The sequence below is a fragment of the Lissotriton vulgaris genome, chromosome 1_1, assembly GCF_964263255.1.
Source record: "Lissotriton vulgaris chromosome 1_1, aLisVul1.2, whole genome shotgun sequence".
In the NCBI taxonomy this organism is placed as follows: Eukaryota; Metazoa; Chordata; class Amphibia; order Caudata; family Salamandridae; genus Lissotriton; species Lissotriton vulgaris.
This window is the reverse complement of record NC_141685.1, coordinates 1615414406-1615433255: the sequence shown is the minus strand read 5'-3', so window position 1 is coordinate 1615433255 and position 18850 is coordinate 1615414406. Positions and strand designations below refer to the sequence as shown.

The 18850-nt window shown below is 46.2% G+C and overlaps 1 protein-coding gene across 1 annotated transcript in view; it reads left to right on the top strand.

Annotated features, from left to right (window-relative positions):
* The window catches only part of CHKB (choline kinase beta), a 76023-nt gene that overhangs the window by 24162 nt on the left and 33011 nt on the right, over positions 1–18850 (top strand). Inside the window, exons 2-4 of the mRNA XM_086918798.1 lie at positions 4592–4700; positions 9140–9253; positions 9770–9903. Of these exons, the coding sequence (XP_086774924.1) occupies positions 4592–4700; positions 9140–9253; positions 9770–9903 (357 nt within the window). The remainder of the gene's footprint in view (positions 1–4591; positions 4701–9139; positions 9254–9769; positions 9904–18850) is intronic.

The following is an 18850-nucleotide window of genomic DNA, read 5'->3' as shown; positions in this document are numbered from 1 at the left end:
GCTCGAAACAATTGAGTCAAACAACGTAAGGACATTTTGGAGACTGGTATAGAATGGGATTGAAAAAGCGCAGGGGAAACTGACAGGTTTGATAGGAGAGTATGCTTGGGTAGAATACCTGGAGGCAGTCTACAATAAAGATGCCATCATTTGTTAGCCTGATAACATTTCTTGCTAATAAAGAGATCAAAGAGGGGTTCTCAATACCAATCATTAAGAAAACAACTGAGATGCTAAAACTTACAAGAGCAGGCGGCACAGATAACTTATCAGCAGTAATAATAAAAACAGCTATTCCCCTTGGAACAACTTGCTCCACCTGCTTTTTCAAACAAATTCTCCTGAAAAGAGCTTCCTAGATTGCTGGAAGGGGCAGTCCCTCGAATCTGGGGTACACCTCCTCCACCTCTGGCCAAGTTCGACCCCCCGCCCCACGTATGGAGCTCTCCCTTCATTGTTTACCTCCTCTCTTTCATCACTTCTCCCTTACCCTCCCTCTATTTCATGCTAGAGGCTTCATGCGAGCCTCAGCTGGTGAAACTCTGCTTCTGTGCCACCCCTGACCTCTGTGTGGGGCTCTTTGCATGTGTGTGGGGCTCTTTGCGTGTGTGTGGGGCTCTTTGCGTGTGTGTGGGGCTCTTTGCGTGTGTGTGGGGCTCTTTGCGTGTGTGTGGGGCTCTTTGCGTGCGTGTGGGGCTCTTTGCGTGTGTGTGGGGCTCTTTGCGTGTGTGTGTGGGGGCTCTTGCGTATGTGTGTGGGGGGCTCTTGCGTGTGTGTGTTTGTGTGGGGGGCTCTTGCGTGTGTGTGTGGGGGGCTCTTGCGTGTGTGTGTGGGGGGCTCTATGTGGTGTGTGTGGGGGGCTCTTGTGTGGTGTGTGTGGGGGGCTCTTGTGTGGTGTGTGTGGGGGGCTCTTGTGTGGTGTGTGTGGGGGGCTCTTGTGTGTGTGTGTGTGGGGGGCTCTTGTGTGGGTGTGTGTGTGCAAATGCAATACGTCTTGCATTTGCGACAGAGTAAGCTATTGGCATTGTAAATGAGAATGCCATTTATTTATCTGTTTTCAAAACCAACACATAAATAAAAAGTTTGTCATTTACAATGCCAATAGCTCAAACTTTTCCGAAGGCGAAACCGTTGCATTGTAAATGCTTGTTAAGGAGTGACGTGAAGGGTTGTGTGTGCATGTGTGTGGGGAGGGATGCGTGTGTGTGAGGAGGGATGCATGGTGTCCCCGGCGACCTGGCATGTGTTTGCACTCTGCCCCACCCCCCGCTCTTCCTCCGGTGACCGAGCTCATGAGGGGCTCTGTGCACCCCCCCCTCCTCTGCGCGCCCCCTCATCAGACACGAGCGGTGCCCATCAGCCCCTGCACCCATCCTCCCCGGCTGATGTCTTTCCCCCTGCTGGTGTCTCCGGCCCTGGAGCTGCCCCCGGCCCTGAGGTAAGAGTTTGTTGGGGGGTACGGGGGTGGCATCTGTCAGTGATGTTGACCGGGGCACTTGACCGGGGGAGCGTAGGCTGCAGGGAGTGACGTGAAGGGTTGTGTGTGCATGTGTGTGGGGAGGGATGCAGGTGTGTGTGTGTGTGAGGAGGGATGCATGGTGTCCCCGGCGAGCTGGCATGTGTTTGTTGCTGCATCCCAGGCTGTCTCTTCAGTGAGGGCCCACTCTTGCTCTCAGGGTCGAACATTGCCGGATATTGCTGGGGGCTGCCCCCCCTCCCCCTGTCTTTGAGAGTGCTGTATCTCAGTCAAGGACACCCCTGACTGCTGAGGGGCCGTTGGTGCCACATTTCTTTCCAAACTGATCTCCCTTTCTGCTGCGTAGGAATGTACCCTTCTGTTTCCACGCTGTATTACAACTAATTCATTTAACTAAATCAGGGATGGCTTAGCGACAGACAGAACTGCTATAATCGTGACTCATGTACTAGGGCATTTAAGCATTTTCTAACTGCCTTGACTTTATGTCCTCTCCCTCTGAACACGAATTATTCATGATGTACGACGAACTATATACCTTGACATTTTTGATAATATAAACAAGCATATTAGTTGTCTTAGACAAAACCTCGTGTCTGGTATTGCAGTCGTGGTGTAATTAGGGCCTTCGCAGAAATATATTTTTGACAGTAGAACGTGATGCAATCCTTTTTTTGTACTTTGGGATTACCCGTTCAAAATGCCCGCTTATTGTCTTCATTCCTCAAATGCTGAGGTGGCAAAAGCAAGAAACCTAATTTGAACATTCGGACTATCCCAAAACAATTTATAGCACACTAAACTTAACCTGAAAATTGCAAGATGCCATATTTATTATGACATCGTTCACTAAATTCCAAGAAATGGAAGAAGGGATGTATAGAGGCTTCAATTGAAAGGTTTAACAAAAAAATGCTTTAGTGAGTATTGGAGTATTTCATAAAGAGAAAAAAAAGCTTTTTAAATGAAAAGATATGTAACTCATTATTGAATAACCTTCAAAGGATGTTAACAGCTCAGAATGCACCAACTCATCCATATGGGCCCTGGATATCCCAGAGGAAAATAACCTTTTTATTTTATAATAAAATAGAAGAAAATTGTGGTGTCTTTGGAATGCCATTTTTTGCTTGCTCTTTGAAGCTCTCTGGTATTTTTGATCCGGTGTCGCCCCTCTCTGCTTTTGACAGCATGTTAAAAGTCGAGTGGTTGTATTGGTGAACTGTGATCCGGATTTCAGCACTTCAAATCCCAGTCCGGGCCTCTGTTTCCCCTTAAAGCCCCATTACCTAGCTTGGGCCTTGCCTGTTCGCTGTGGTGCCCTGGTCCTTCCTCACCTCCTGTTTTGGGGTTTTGGGAATGTGTTTGGAGGAGATCACTTTACAAAAGGCGCTGCAGCCTCTGAGGGATCCCTCTAACCCAAGGCCTGCTCCCAAGTGACAGCAGGCTCTCTCGATAGAGACAGGCCAAAGCGGGCCCTCCAACTCCCAGGGGTGCTCCTCTCCCCCTGTCCGTGTCTTTTTCCCGCCCCCTCCCGCTGATGAGGTCGCTGCTCTCGTTTCTCTTGTGCCTGGAGAGTTTGGCAGTGTATCAGGAAACTGTTGCCTTTTATGCCAGGTCCATGATGGGCAGTGGAACGAGCGCTAATAAGCCTGGGATAGATTGTTCTTGTTTCTCCTGACAGCTTATGTGTGCTGATCAGCAGCATGAGAGGTAAGTGCCGGTCTTGGGGTGGGAGGTATTTGTAGCATGTTTGTTTGTTGCTTATTGTTAGCATGCATTCCACATCACTCTTAAACACACTACCTCACAACTTTACTCTCTCTCTATCTCACTAGCTCACTCTCTCTCTCTCTCTCTCTCTCTATCTCACTAGCTCATTCTCTCTCTATCTCACTACCTCACTCTATCTATTTCTATCTCACTCTCACTACCTCACTATATCACGACTCACTCCCTCAAAAATTCACTACATCACTCTCTCACTAACTCACTGTCTATCTCACTACCTCACAACTTCACTCTCTCTCTAACTCACTACCTCACTCTCTCTCTATCTCACTACCTCACTCTCTCTCTCTCTCTTTCTATCTCACTAAGTCACTTTCACTCTCTTTCACTACCTCACTCTCTCTCTATCTCACTACCTCACAAACTCACTCACTGTTTCTATCTCACTACCTCAGAACATCCCTCTTCCTCACTACCTCACTCTTTCACTACCTCACTTTCTATCTACCTCTCTCACTACATAACTCTCTCTACCTCACTACTCCACTCTATCTCACTACCTCACTATCTCACAACTTCTCTCTCTCAAAACATCACTACCTCACTCTCTCACTACCTCACTCCCTAGCTCACAACTTCTCTCTCTCTCTCTCTCTCTCTCTCTCTCTCTAACTCACTACCTCAATCAACTCTCTATCTCACTACCTCACTCTTTCTATCTCACTAACTCACTTTCACTCTTTCACTACCTCTCTCTCTATCTCACTACATCACATCACTCTATGCTTATATCTCACTACCTCACAACATCCCTCTTTACCTCTTTCTTTCACTACCTCACTCTCTATCTCACTACCTCACTCTCTATCTACCTCACTTTCTCTCACTACCTCACTCTATCTCTATTTCAATACCTCACTCTCTCTCTGCTAATGCAATAGGTATCACATATGCAAAAAAAGCTAATGCCAATAGAAATGACAATGCCATTTATTTAGGGATACAAAAAAGATAAAAATAATGAGCAATACTAATAGCTCTACCTATAATATTGCCGAGACCATTGCATTGTAAATGCTTGTTATATTTAGGGAAAATTAATTCACCTTATACCTCCTGAGTCTTCACCACATCAGTTTTTTCAAATTTGAAACTTTAATTGGTTCAGGGGTTTTTAACACTAGAGTTTCTTCAATTGTGTAGCCTTCCATAGTATGCAGTGATATGGAGATTCGCCGAGAATAACAAGCGAACAGTCCAAGAGGTGTAGGTAGTAATTGCATATTTTCTGTCCACACTAATATGAAGTTTATTCTCCATACTTCTCCAGCCTCTTTCTGGGTTACTTTAATCATCTCATCCTGTATTATGTTTTCTTTTCAGTGGCGGCCTCAGTAACTTGCTGTTCAAATGTTCACTTCGGGGGCACATTGTGAGCCAAGGCAATGAACCTCGTCAGGTCCTGCTTCGTGTTTATGGAGCCATTCTTCAGGTAAATGCTATTTATTTATTTTAAAGTTTTGTATATCCTCTGGCTTTGGGGATAACTTTATCTGGTGGATCCGTTGCTTGTACACCTCCCCCATAACAGCGGTGAGGGTCAATGGTTGTAGATCAACCTTAGTTTCCCATTGCCCGGAGCATGCGGCAAGGCTGCCCACTTTCCCCACTTTTATTTGCCCTCTACATGGAGCTGTTTGCCCAGCGTATTCGATCCAATCCTGATATAACGGGTATCAAATTTGGACCTGATGTACATAAACTCAGTATGTATGCCGATGATGTCATTCTTTCGCTCACACTGCCCCGGACGACTCTGCAGCATTTGTCCACCGAGCTTACTGCTTTTGGCGTTGTAACGAGGTTTTAAGTCAATTTTACAAAATCCCAAATTCTTAATATCTCTATCCCGCGGAAGAGATTCAGGACCTGCAGCAAGACTACTCTTTCCCGTGGCTCCACGAGGACATTACATATTTAGGCATCTGTCTGACCTCATCCATCACTAAGACAGTCGCCCTTAATTATGCTCTGTTGCTGGAGGAAACCACCAAGGAGCTCTCTGACTGAACTCGCCTTAAATTGGCGTGGTACAGGAGACTGACAGCGGTAAAGATGGCGATGCTTCCACACGTCCTCTACTTATTCCAGATGCTCCCTGTTAGCCCTCCTCCAGGTGTCCTCCGGAAGTTACAAGGGCTCCTGAATAAGTTCTTGCGGGAAAACAAAAAGCCCCGTCTTGCGTCAGCACTGGTCTCTGCCTCGAAAGAGACGGGAGGGCTTGGCTTTCCACTATTTGGTGCTTATCACCAAGCGGCCTGTCTCCGATACATTGTCGAATGGAACAGGTCTTTGTCCAGCAAGCACTGGAATTTTATCGATCAGACTGTAGCTCGGCGCAATATCTGGCGAGAATTGTGGCTGCCCTGCAAGCACAGAGCATGGGGTTTGTATTCTTCTCCAGTAACCTCCCTAACCCTCAAACTTGTGCGACAGAAAGGGAGTACTTTGTTTCCCTCTCCGTTGTCCCCTATTGTAGACAATCCTGACTTCCAACCCGGCTGCGCATCCCCGACGTTTCATCGGTGCAGGAAGGAAGGGTGCAAGAGAATGGACTCCCTTTTTGATCTTGATGGGCTGATTCCCTTCCCTCAGTTATGTGCAGATTATGGTCTGCCATCTTCTGATGCACTTCATTACTCGCAACTTACGCATTGGGTCAAGCAGCCTGAGAATTTTGCACACATGTCCCGCCTCATGTCGACCTTTGAAAGATGGCTAATATGTCAAAAAGATGATCGTAAGCTCAAATCTGAATTATATACTATGATTACTATGCGCCCTAAGAAACATCACTCAAAGGCGCAAGTTAGATGGGAGACTGAGTTGGGGAGACCCCTTACATCGAATGAGTGGGAACTCATTATTTATCGCACACACCACACTGCTTCCAATACAGCGGGTGCTGAATCGGCCTATAAGGTGGTCCATTTACTGGTATTCTACTCCAGTGCGCATTAAGTCCTGGGATAAGTCCAAATCAGACCTCTGCTGGCAGGGGTGTGGTGGCACTGGTACCCTAGTACACTTGCTGTGGCACTGTCCGAAGTTGGTGCATTATTGTGCAGGGATTCTTGATGACATTGATGCAGCATTTCTGATTACATTGCCACTACGCCTGAACATACCCTTCTGGGACTAACCCACCCTGGGTCCTTTCCACTGAAATATGGGCACGAAACGAACTTGGGCCATAATAAGTAGTGCATTGCTGACACTATGCATGCAGTATAGATTTCACATTTTTCTCTTTTCCTTTTATCTATTTACACTTTGTGGGTATGGTGAAGGTGTCCTGTCTTTACTCTTAGGGATTCCCCCTTACAGCCTATTTCTCACTTTTTCCTTTGTTTAATCACTGTAGGTGTATATTTGGTCTACATAGGTGAAGTAGCAGGCACGAGATCCTTTGTGTGTTTTATAACTTAGTTTGATCAAAATTATTTCTCTAGGCATTCCAATAATAGAAAACCCTTCAATTTGCAGATTCCCCATCGCACCTCTGCCATTGAATAAGAGATAAAAAATTATACGGCCCTGAGGAAGGTGGACACATATCTATTAAATCCACCGACACATATGTTGGCTTGATGTATTCCCAGTTGGCGGCAACACCATGGATAGCTGAAAAGGATTACTACCATGTGTACCACTAGCACGTTAATTTAGGCCGGGAAGTTGATGTGGTTTTGAATGTGTGTATGTGTGTATGTGTGCCTGGATCTGGTGAGAATGAGATGGAATGAGAGGTGTGGTATGACGAGATAAGGTTTTTCTTCCTTTTGATGGGGATATAAGTCATTGTTTTCATGTCTGTCATGTCTTAAAAATATATGTATTTTTTCTCTACAAAAAAAGTATTCTTAAACTGTCCCAAAAAAAGTCATGTTTTATGAACAAACAATGACCTATGAAAAAAGTATATTTTGAATAAAATGATGAAATTCAGTTTTGTAGCATGTTGTGATTTACACAGGAAGGGATGCCCATAAGAGCTGTGCAAAGCCATCGTTAATGTATTATAGGTCGTGTGGGAGATTTTTCTTGTACATATTTGTCGGTTTTTCCCCCTCCTCCCAGTCTTCCAAAGTGAATATAAGGGGTACCTCTCTAGTAGAAAAAGCAGTACTTGGGCATCAGAACTAGTACCCTCAAAGAAAAGTATATGGAGGTATTTGGGGGGAGAGGAAAAGATCGGTGCAGCAACATGCATAACCGTGAGAGAAGGATGCAAGTGCTGAATGGTTGCATTTTCCATCTGGTCTTTTAGGTCAAAAGACCAGATGGAAAATGTAACCATTTGGGTATCTTTGGAGAGTGTAGCGTTGGTGAGAAGTGGATAGTTAAACGTTCTTGGGCCATATTGTATATGCAGTGCATTTTGGTGGTTGGCACACCTTTCAAAAGGTGCGCCCAGGGCTAACCAGCAAAATGTGCTGCATTATGGTGAATGCGCTGCACCCCAGACAGCCACGAACTCGCACTGCCCTGGGGGCAGCACATTCATGTGAAAAACGGAGCAGCTACTTTAAAGCTGCTCTGTGTTTTCACAGTGCAGGCAGCAACCTGGCTGCACTTTGAAGGTGATTAGAGATCCCCTTGCAGGGATGCCCCCCCCCCCCACAGACATCCCCATGGAGCCAGGTTCGGTAACTGGCTGCACCCGCCTCCAAGGGGATGTCTGGGGGGGGGGGGGGGGGGGGGAGTCCATGGGATCCCCTTTCTTCCAGCCAGAAGGCTGCAATAAGGGGGTGCACTGACAGTGCGCCATGTTTTTGGGGACGCACTGTCAGTGTGCCTCCTGAGAGCTTCTTTGCTCCTGCAACCGTGCCAGTAATATGGCGCGGGCGCAGAAGCAAAGGGATTTCCTCTTTTGCATATGGCACAGCCCCATGCAAATAAGGGAACGCCCCTGAATATAGTGCTGGTTCTTTGTGTGCCAGCGCTATCACTATTACAGAAGGGGCTGCACAAGCTGTGTCACCTTCTGTAATAGCAAAGAGCCCTGGGGACGCACATAGCTAGCGCAAACACCTGTTGTGCCTCTGGGGCACTTCTGTAATATGGCCCCAGATGTGTAAGTGGCTAACACAGGACAGTAAGATATATATGGGGTTGAGCTTGCCCCTCCAATGAAACCGGGAAACTTATAGTGACCGATGAACCCAACTGGAAGAACATCTGAGCTGGGAAGGATCATCCTAGTACTTGAACAAAAAGTTCTGCCTGCCTTCTGTTCTGCTTTTCCTGGCTTTCAAAGCTACAAAGGCTGACAATTGAAAGATTGTATTACTTACTGCAAAGTAAATTACCACAATTTTTAGTTTGTCATCTATTTCTGGGATTCATTTGTTTAGTCAGTCATATGTGTAGTCCTTTACAAATACACTTCGCTTTAGCTACATCTGAGTTGCTTGATTTATTTAGGCGGTTGTGTCACGCAATTACTGGCTGTTAAAGTAAGGCGTAGTGTTCTACCCTTTTCATTACAGTGGAATGAAGCAAGATTACAAAAATCCTCTCTTTGTTACCTGAGCAGAACAATATCTGTAAAAGCGCTTGAGTGATTTGGGCCACTCACCATGAAGGACTAATAATATAATAGTACATTAGCACTGGATCATGCCGAGGAAGGTTTAGGGTGGATCTCGTTAATGTGTTGTTTCTATCAAATAACTTTCTATTTTTCAGTCTAAGTTTGTTTACAGGTTGAATGTGGGCATTACTATTTTTGTAAAGTGTACATGGTGTTTTGTTTTGTTATTTCTCATTTTTTTCTTGCATGCAATCTGATTTGGTAGCTGTTAATCATTGCTTCGATTGCTTGTATGGTTTTATTGAAATTGAACCGTTTCCTTCCTCTTGTTACAGGGAGTAGACTCGTTGGTTTTGGAGAGTGTTATGTTTGCTATCTTGGCAGAGCGGACCCTGGGGCCTCAACTCTATGGCGTGTTTCCTCAGGGCCGATTGGAGCAGTATATCCCGGTCAGTTCATTGGCGACCATGATTCTGAGCAAGAAGTAGGGTGGGTACAGGAAACCTATATGTATTAAGGGACAGGGGTGAAGCTAAAGCTGCAACTGAAAGGCAGTCATAAATTGATGTTAGTACTGGACTCCTCAAAAACACTTATGAATGTTATGTAAAGAACGAGGGTTAATCAAAAATGATGTGAAATATCAATATCTCAAAGGCTAGCTGGTGGCATGGGATTAATAGCAAAAAATGTCTACAGTTATTTTGTTACAGCTCTGTAACTAGATTGTACTCTTCAAAGTGATCCGGCAGTAAACACTGGCCAGGGTTAGTCTATTACCTCATTGCCTTCCTCTAGTATTTTGCTTCATCACTAATCGCTTGTGGTTGGTACTCTGTTACATGTAGATGTTGCTACCCTCTGCTGCACCTCTCCATTCCCATCAAAACTTTTATAAGACTCTGCTGTTGCCCTTTTGGACTTGAGTCAACCTGTCATTTTCTGATTCTATTTTGCTTGAATAGAGTCGCCGACTCTTGACTGCCGAACTCCGTGAGCCTGATATTTCTGCTGAAATAGCAGAGAAGATGTGTAATTTCCATCGCATGGTGATGCCCTTCAATAAAGAACCCAAGTGGCTATTTGAGACAATGAACAGGTATGTCATCCTAGGAACTGGAACCCGTGGGCACAGTAGACACCATTTTGAGCCAGTTAATGATATAGGCTTATAGAGGCTGGTAAATAGTGACTTAAGAGGGAGTGTGATTTTTGCCCATCTAGGAAGTGGCTTTGGTGGTACTTTATGGGTCACTGAATGGGCAGTATACCACTAATGAAATTGTAATTAATTTTTTTTTTATATATATTCAAATCATTTTTATTCAAGAAAAGAGAAAAAGAAAAGGAAGACAGGACAGTACAATAAGGTGCAATAAAATACAATAGGTACAATAAATGTGTGTTACTACATACGAGACATTGATTACAATAAAAACAAGCATTAGAAATGCAATAGGTCTCGCAGCATTAGAGTTAGTGCTTTTAGAATCGTTAATGGGTTTTTTTGTAAATCTTTAGCATGAGGTTGAGGGTGAGTGAGGGTGAGTGAGGGTGAGGGTGAGTGAGGGTGAGGGTGAGTGAGGGTGGGTGAGTGTGAGTGTGAGTGTGAGTGGGGGTGAGTGGGGGTGAGTGGGGGTGAGTGTGGGTGAGTGTGGGTGAGTGTGGGTGAGTGTGGGTGAGGGATTGAGGGTGAGGGATTGAGGGTGAGGGGTTGAGGGTGAGGGGTTGAGGGTGAGTGAGGGTGAGGGGTTGAGGGTGAGTGAGGGTGAGGGGTTGAGGGTGAATGAGGGTGAGGGAGGGTGAGGGGTTGAGGGGTTGAGGGTGAGTGGGGGTGAGTGAGGGTGAGGGGTTGAAGGTGAGTGAGGGTGAAGGTGAGTGTGGGTGAGTGTGGGTGAGTGTGGGTGAGTGTGGGTGAGGGATTGAGGGTGAGGGGTTGAGGGTGAGGGGTTGAGGGTGAGGGTGAGGGGTTGAGGGTGAGGGGTTGAGGGTGGGTGAGGGTGAGTGAGGGTGAGGGGTTGAGGGTGGGTGAGGGTGAGTGAGGGTGAGTGTGAGTGAGGGTGAGGGTGAGTGAAGGTGGGTGAGGGTGAGGGGTTGAGGGTGAGTGAAGGTGGGTGAGGGTGAGGGGTTGAGGGTGAGTGAGGGTGAGGCGTTGAGGGTGAGTGAGGGTGAGGGGTTGAGGGTGAGTGAAGGTGAGGCGTTGAGTGAGGGTGAGGGGTTGAGGGTGAGTGAAGGTGAGGGTGAGGGTGAGTGAAGGTGAGGGTGAGTGAGGGTGAGGGGTTGAGGGTGAGGGTGAGTGAGGGTGAGGGGTTGAGGGTGAGTGAGGATGAGTGAGAGTGAGGGTGAGTGAGGGGTTGAGGGTGAGGGGTTGAGGGTGAGTGAGGGTGAGGGGTTGAGGGTGAGTGAGGGTGAGGTGTTGAGGGTGAGTGAGGGTGAGGTGTTGAGGGTGAGTGAGGGTGAGGATGAGGGGGTGAGGGTGAGGGTAGGTGAGGGGTTGAGGGTGAGTGAGGGGTTGAGGGTGAGTGTGGGTGAGGGTGAGTGTGGGTGAGGGTGAGTGTGGGTGAGGGTGAGTGAGGGTGAGGGGTTGAGGGTGAGGGTGAGTGAGGGTGAGTGAGGGTGAGGGGTTGAGGGTGGGTGAGGGGTTGAGGGTGAGTGAGGGGTTGAGGGTGAGGGGGTAGGTATTTTGGGATGCGAGGTGACACCGCCACGAGACCTTGTCATAAATGCATAAAAACATATCCCTATAAAAAGAAAACAAAACACGAGATAAACAACATCCCTTAAGGAAAGTTACGTGCTGTGAGCCGCGGGGAGGGCTGTCGGAAACACCTACGGAACTGACATTTTAGAAACGCGTGGGCTGCAGGAAGGTCCCCCGGCACCTTGCAGAACAGAGCCTGCTTGTGATTGTGAACAGTGTGTGGTCGAATCTGCCCTCCAGCGGAAGGAACGCATCACATTGTAAATGCACGCAGCAGGGGGCGTCATGATTACCAGAGTGGGCACAATAGCACCGGAATACCGCCTATGGAGGGGTGTGGGCAGTCTGATTCTATCAGGCAGCCCCCTGCAGGTGCTGCGTGGGGTGGGGCTTGAACTACAGGCCGGGGAGCTTTGTGTACTGTGCTTGTGTGACTACTTTCAGTAAAAAAAAAGGTTATTCTACTGTTTGTCCTTTAGACGATCCGGGGAGGGTAGAGGGGAGCTATTTATTAACCAAGGCGTGGGCGGGGGGTCTGGCCCTGAACCCCAGGGCCGTCCCAGTGCAGTTTGCGCATCACCTCGAATGCTGTTCATGCAGCTTCAGACCCGGAACTGGCCTGCCCCGTCTGGTCTGAGATATTGGCTCAGTCCGCTTTCTCTTTACAAGTGGTAACAAGAAAGGGTGGAGGGGGCAGGGGAGGAGGGGTCCGGGGAGGAGGGAAGGGCCAGAGGGACTTGATGGGAGTGGTGGGGGGGAGGGGGAGGGTATAGAGAGGGAGAGGAGGAGAGACAGGACAGGGGCAAGCAGCAGAGACACGTGTCGGCTCGAGTCCGCCAACCAGCTGTGACGGAGGCTGCTGCTGGATCCAGCCCACGTAGGGCTATGGCACTGGGCCTGTCGTGCACAACAGTCGCGTACGGGGATACACTGTCATCACTGAGGCCAAAGTATGGGATGCAGGGAAAACAGCACACTGCGGTGCTCGTGCTATGATGCAATTGCAAGTTGAACGCGTCCTGGAACTGCGGTCAGTGGTAAACCCTACCTGGTGAGACCTGTGGAGACCCCTGCGACACACCAACCGCTTGCCGCCAGGATTAAACAGATTGGGTGGATCTGGTCGACCCCAAAGTGCAGCCTGTGCCTGCACGCCATACTGTGAATGGGCCCACAGGACTAAATAGGGGAGCTCAGTCCGCTTTCTCTTTACAAGTGGTAACAAGAAAGGGTGGAGGGGGCAGGGGAGGAGGGGTCCGGGGAGGAGGGAAGGGCCAGAGGGACTTGATGGGAGTGGTGGGGGGGAGGGGGAGGGGGAGGGTATAGAGAGGGAGAGGAGGAGAGACAGGACAGGGGCAAGCAGCAGAGACACGGCGGGTAAAATAAACAAACAAGCCTTTCACCGTAACACGGCGGGCAGGGGGCGGAGAGGGGAGAGGTGCGACACGGCAGGCAGGCAGGGGAGGAGAGTAGGAGGAGGAGGGGGGAGGAGAGTAGGGGAGGCACGGCCTAGCGGCAGGCAGGCAGGGGAGGAGAGGAGGAGGGGGGAGGAGAGTAGGGGAGGCACGGCCTAGCGGCCGTGCAATCAAGTAGTGAGGGGGCGGAGCTGGGGGAGGCTGTGAGAGAGAGTAGGCAAGGCAGGCGGCTGGGGGCATGTGCACGCGCATTTAAGCTCAATGCGCATGCGCATTGAGCTTAAATTTCTCGTGCACTGCAAGGAATCGCCTCGATTCCTTGCAAGTTGGATAAAGAGTAGATGAGCCCCCATAGTCTCGCTTGCTCGATGCGCATGCGCATCGACAGGCGAGACCTAACAAAGCAATACCATACATTATCATAACAAAAAAAAAGAAAAGAAACTAGAACATGTGATGGTCATTAATTATACTTATACAGTTGCATATTCATTTGCATACACATTGGTATATTTGTTGTCTATTTCATTCTAGGCACACATCTCGGTAACGTAACCTAGGAAGGAGTACTAACTTACAGGCTCTCAAGTCTAGGGTAACGGGTGCGAGTTTTGAACAAAGTGTCTCGCTTACCTTAAAAGAGAGTATGCCAATTTAACTTAGGAAGTTGTTCGTCGTCCTTATCAACTTTAGCCAATTATTCCTCCCTTTTTTTAGGTGTACTCGCCCTCATCGAACGTTGGTCCTGCTACACAAGACCCTTTGCATTACTGTCTACTCCTCCCGGTTTTAGACACACACTAAACCGAACAAGGTACGAGCGGGTTATCTTACCGCTTTTTTACGATATACTAGTTCCTCTGCTGATTACGTTTTTCACCATGAGGTAGTTATCGGATAATTAAACATAGTTTGTTTCTAAATAGATTCCGCAAACACGCGGATAGCGTGCCACAATCTTCCGCCATACTTGGGTCCACTATTTACAATCTCGTCCAGATAAGGACGACGAACAACTTCCTAAGTTAAATTGGCATACTCTCTTTTAAGGTAAGCGAGACACTTTGTTCAAAACTCGCACCCGTTACCCTAGACTTGAGAGCCTGTAAGTTAGTACTCCTTCCTAGGTTACTATACTAATACCAAAACTTATTTGTATCACTTCACTCAACCAGTTCCTCCTTTGCTGCATTTTGTGGAAACATCAAGTGGTCGACTCTGATCACCAAAGTTAGCCAGTGCTACCTTTAAAACGAAATATGGAGGTCTTTCCCTATTCAGCAACGCACGCCTGCAAGAACACATGACACACACTCGCCAAAGCTGTCTCATCTAACTATCTCGATCAAAGCACCCAGACAGGCGAATTCCTGTTTTCTTATTCTCAGGCCATTCATAGTGAAATAACTATAATGACAGTGTAGCAGTATTTGTGAAGCTTTCAACTGAGACTATAGATATGGATTAACGTGTGTTTTTGTTGAGACGTGATTCTTTATTTAAACCGCGGATTTTACCTATGTCACCTGGGATTATCGCCCTTTCAGCCACAGCCGCACTCTATTCACCATAGCACCACACTCTCTCTACGGCAAATGTTTAGACCTACCATCACTAATGCTTAATTCTTTATTCCAGTGTTCAGACAGACAATGGCACTAAAAATAAAAGATGTCACTATAGAATCACATAAACACCTGCACAATGTATACCATCACGAACTCACTGCTGTATTATACATGTCACATATGCACACATGCTTGATCACTTTCTCACCTTGGAAAGTCACTAAACGTAGGTTCTTGTAACAAGAATCGGTTGCAAATGCACTTCTTTTGTGTTTTCTGTCCAGCCCTGAAGATTCGCAGTAGGTTCCCTGCGATGAAACACGTGTTGGCACTAACAAAGGAACAATAAACCTATATATTTTCTTTACACCAAGAACTGAACATTTTCATTCTTTAACGGAACTCTTGCATCTGAACCTGGATTAACTAATCCTCTACAGTCATTTTGTAAATGTGGATGTGTATTTACGAAATAATCTTTCTGCAATATTGTTACCACCATAAGTGTCACACCATTGTATAGTGCAGGGGCATTGTTGTTATATTGTTCATTTAGATCCCCTGGGTCCAAATTTGGGCGGTTTTGAGAGATTACCGCTCGCCCTTTTGCCTATACCCATCAACTGACATTGCTCGCTACCGTGCGGCCACACAGGTGTGCGCCCCATTGCCCTGGTCATAACTAAAATCTCCTTGTTGTTTACATATACTGTATGCCAGAGAGGGCTGCCCCCCGCTTATAAACTACTTGTTCTTCTCCATTCCGTAACAACTCTTCAAAACATCCACCGGTATTTACAAACCCACACTTCTCTACCACCAACATGGATAGAGACAAGGTAGCCACGGACCTTTTTGAGAATCTAGCCAAAGGCGTCCCAACACATACGGCCACGGCTAACTCCGGTCCCCCTAGAACAGAGGGACTTAAAGATAAATTCAAAAGACTAGAAAAACAAAAAAAACAAGAGAATTCTAGATGGTGGGATGCTAGGACCTTAAAACAATACATGCAGGTCAAACAAATTCCTAGGGGTTTGCGCTCCAACATTTTCCCCACATATGACGATCTTGACATTGATCTCCTGAAAAAATGGGAAAATTCTGTAACCAACAACTCTTTCTGCTTAATGGATATCCTGATAGAAAGCGCAGACCGCAAATCCAACCAATTACTAGGTGAAATTGCTACTCTAGAACAAGAGATCAAGGATCTCAACCTACCGGAACCCACTTGTAAAAATTATACTATTCTAGACGATGTCTTGCTTAAACACCAAGAGGAAATCAAAACTAGAAAAGCGAGACAAATCAAGAGAGACGACGCAGACTACCGCAACGGTAGAATTTTCACTTATGATCGCAAATACGATGCAATGATTCGGCCGGGTAACTCCAAAAAATCCGGAGACAATATATCTGCCCCCAGCTCTGTTTCATCTAGTAACACTTCTTTGAACAGTGCGGGAACGAATGCACCTGACCAAGATTTGGGGGGTCTTTCAGACGACAGTAATCTTCCTTTTTTAGTGGAAATGACACGTATCCGCAAAGGGAGCAGGACTCAACCCCAAAGAGCTGTACCAAACCAAAAACCCACAGAGGCAGTAGAGGAGGTAAGCGAGGAATATCGCAAAAAACTAAGATCAGGGACAGCGAGGAAATAATAAGTGGTAACAACAATGTCCAAGTAATAAATCTCTCGTCTTTCTCTTTAACTCCGGATATGATTAAACTTCTCTCTAAAGGTCTGAACTTTAATCCCTACTCCACAGGAGACATTTGTCAAACGAAGATAGATCTCTTCAGATTTGTCCGCAATCTTAAAATCAAAAAACATTTTGCCGGCAAAACTTGCACCAACAAAAATGTGTTGAATATTCCTGACTGTGTATTGCATGATGAATTGACAATAAAAGATGTACAAGCAACCCAACTACTGTTGTCTATCACTGAACGAGAGGACAGTCCCATAGAAATGGAACAGCTCTTGCAAGACTTAAATATAGACACAGAACTTGGGACTGTGAGTGGTCTCAAGAGCAAATCCACCTGGATACCAACCTTACCGGGTGGGAACATTATCGATAATTTTCATAAACGGGTTCTGGAAGACTTAAATAAAATTAATACTAACAAATTGAATGAAACATTTACATTTAAAGATAATTTAACTAAAGGAGAACGTCATGCACTTAAAACACTTACACAAATTCCCACCATTGTTATCCGCGAGGCAGATAAAGGAGGAAACATCGTGGTTATGAACACTGAGGACTACAATAAAGAAATACTAAACCAATTAGCAGATCCCACTTGCTATGAACTACTGGCACACAACCCCATGGGTCCACTGACTCTGAAAATTAACGATCATCTACGAAAATGGAAAGAGGAGGGCTTACTAAATGACGACGAATATCTCTACCTAAAAGTAAACAAACCCACGTACCCTTGGCTATATACTCTCCCAAAAATCCACAAAGACCTTCCTTTCCCACCAGGCAGACCTATCGTCTCTGGAATAGGGGGTCCCACGGAAAGACTAGCAGAGTATGTGGACGTTTTCTTGGGTCCACTAGTGAGAAATCTTCCCTCCTACATCCAGGACTCTAAACATATATTGAGCCTCTTAAATGACCTGGAGTGGCAACCTAACACCACCTTAGTAACCATGGATGTTGTAGCACTCTACACCAGTATAAATCCAACTCTAGGCCTAAAAGAAATCACTCGCATACTATCAAACAGACCAGCATCTTTATGGGCACATACACAAATGCTCATCTCCATGATGACAATAATTCTTGAAAACAATTTCTTTATTTTTCATAAACAATGGTTCCAACAGAAACGTGGAGTGGCCATGGGTTCAAAATTCTCCCCCTCGTTCGCCAACCTTTTCATGGGTGCTTTCGAAGCTGATCATATCTGGGGCAGCCATGGAAGCAAGTACATAGATTCTATTCTATTTTGGGGACGCTACATAGACGACTGTATTCTGTTATGGACAGGAACAAATGACTTACTGCAACAATTTGCCGACCACCTTAATCAGAACAACTGGGAACTCAGCTTCACCATGAAATCCAGCAAAACCAACATAGAATTCCTGGACCTGGAATTCTATGTTAAGAATGATAAGCTAGAAAGCAAACTCTACAGAAAACCAACATCCTGCAATGCGATACTCCATGCGGACAGCTTCCATCCCCCACACCAGATCAAGGCAATACCCTACGGAGAATTTCTGCGAGCAAGACGCAACTGTAGTGATGACACAGACCTTGCATCAACTGTCCATGATATGGAATGCAGATTTCTGAAACGTGGTTACTCTAAAACCACACTAACGTCAGCGAACAAAAGACTCGCCAGAATCAATAGATCTGACATCCTCAAAATGACGAACCCTAAGCAACCCAAAGTGTCTACAACTAGGATGATTACCGAATACAATGGCCTACACCATTCAGTAAGAAGAAGCATTACCAAACATTGGGATCTGCTCAAGGAAGATACGATACTGAAGGAACTGATCCCTATGACTCCACAAATCACTTTTCGTAAAGGGAGAACACTGAGAAATAGACTGAGCCCCACCGTCCCACAAGGAGACACGACCTCTGATTGGCTAACCCAACGCAACAAAGGGTTTTTCAAATGTGGCTTTTGCACCATGTGCAAATGGGCGAAGCACAATACCAAACATTTTCAAGGACCTAACCAAGAAAACTACGACATCAGAATCAACATCAACTGTACCACTAAGTATGTGATCTACATAATAGAATGTCGATGTGGCAAAAAATATGTAGGGAGCACAATCAGGATGCTAAAAGACAGGATATCGGAACATATGAGAGCGATCCAAAAACAAGATCCAAGGTATCCTGTAGCCCTCCATGTAGCCAAGTGTCAGGCAAACACGGAGGACTTTGATGTGTCTTTCTACGGAATCGAAACGGTACCTATCCACATTAGAGGGGGCAACCGTGAATTGACCCTAAGACGGAAAGAAGCCACCTGGATCATGCGTCTTCGAAGTATCGAATTCGGGCTTAACTATGATCCCGAGCTCCAATACTTCCTAGGCTAATAGACTGTGACAAAAATTCTTGAAGAACACTTTTCTCCCTTTATAATGTGTATGTATAAAGAAAGCCACCTAGGGATATCTATGTATAAAGAAAACCATCTAGTGATATCGACTTACATACACACCATGATCAGTTCCCCCTTTTTTCTATTTACATGAATAGCATTACCCCCATGCAAACCAATTCAATTGCACACTACCATACCAACTGTGTCCGACCACTAAGTGTCCCAACCCGACACATCAGATTCACACAAAAGAAT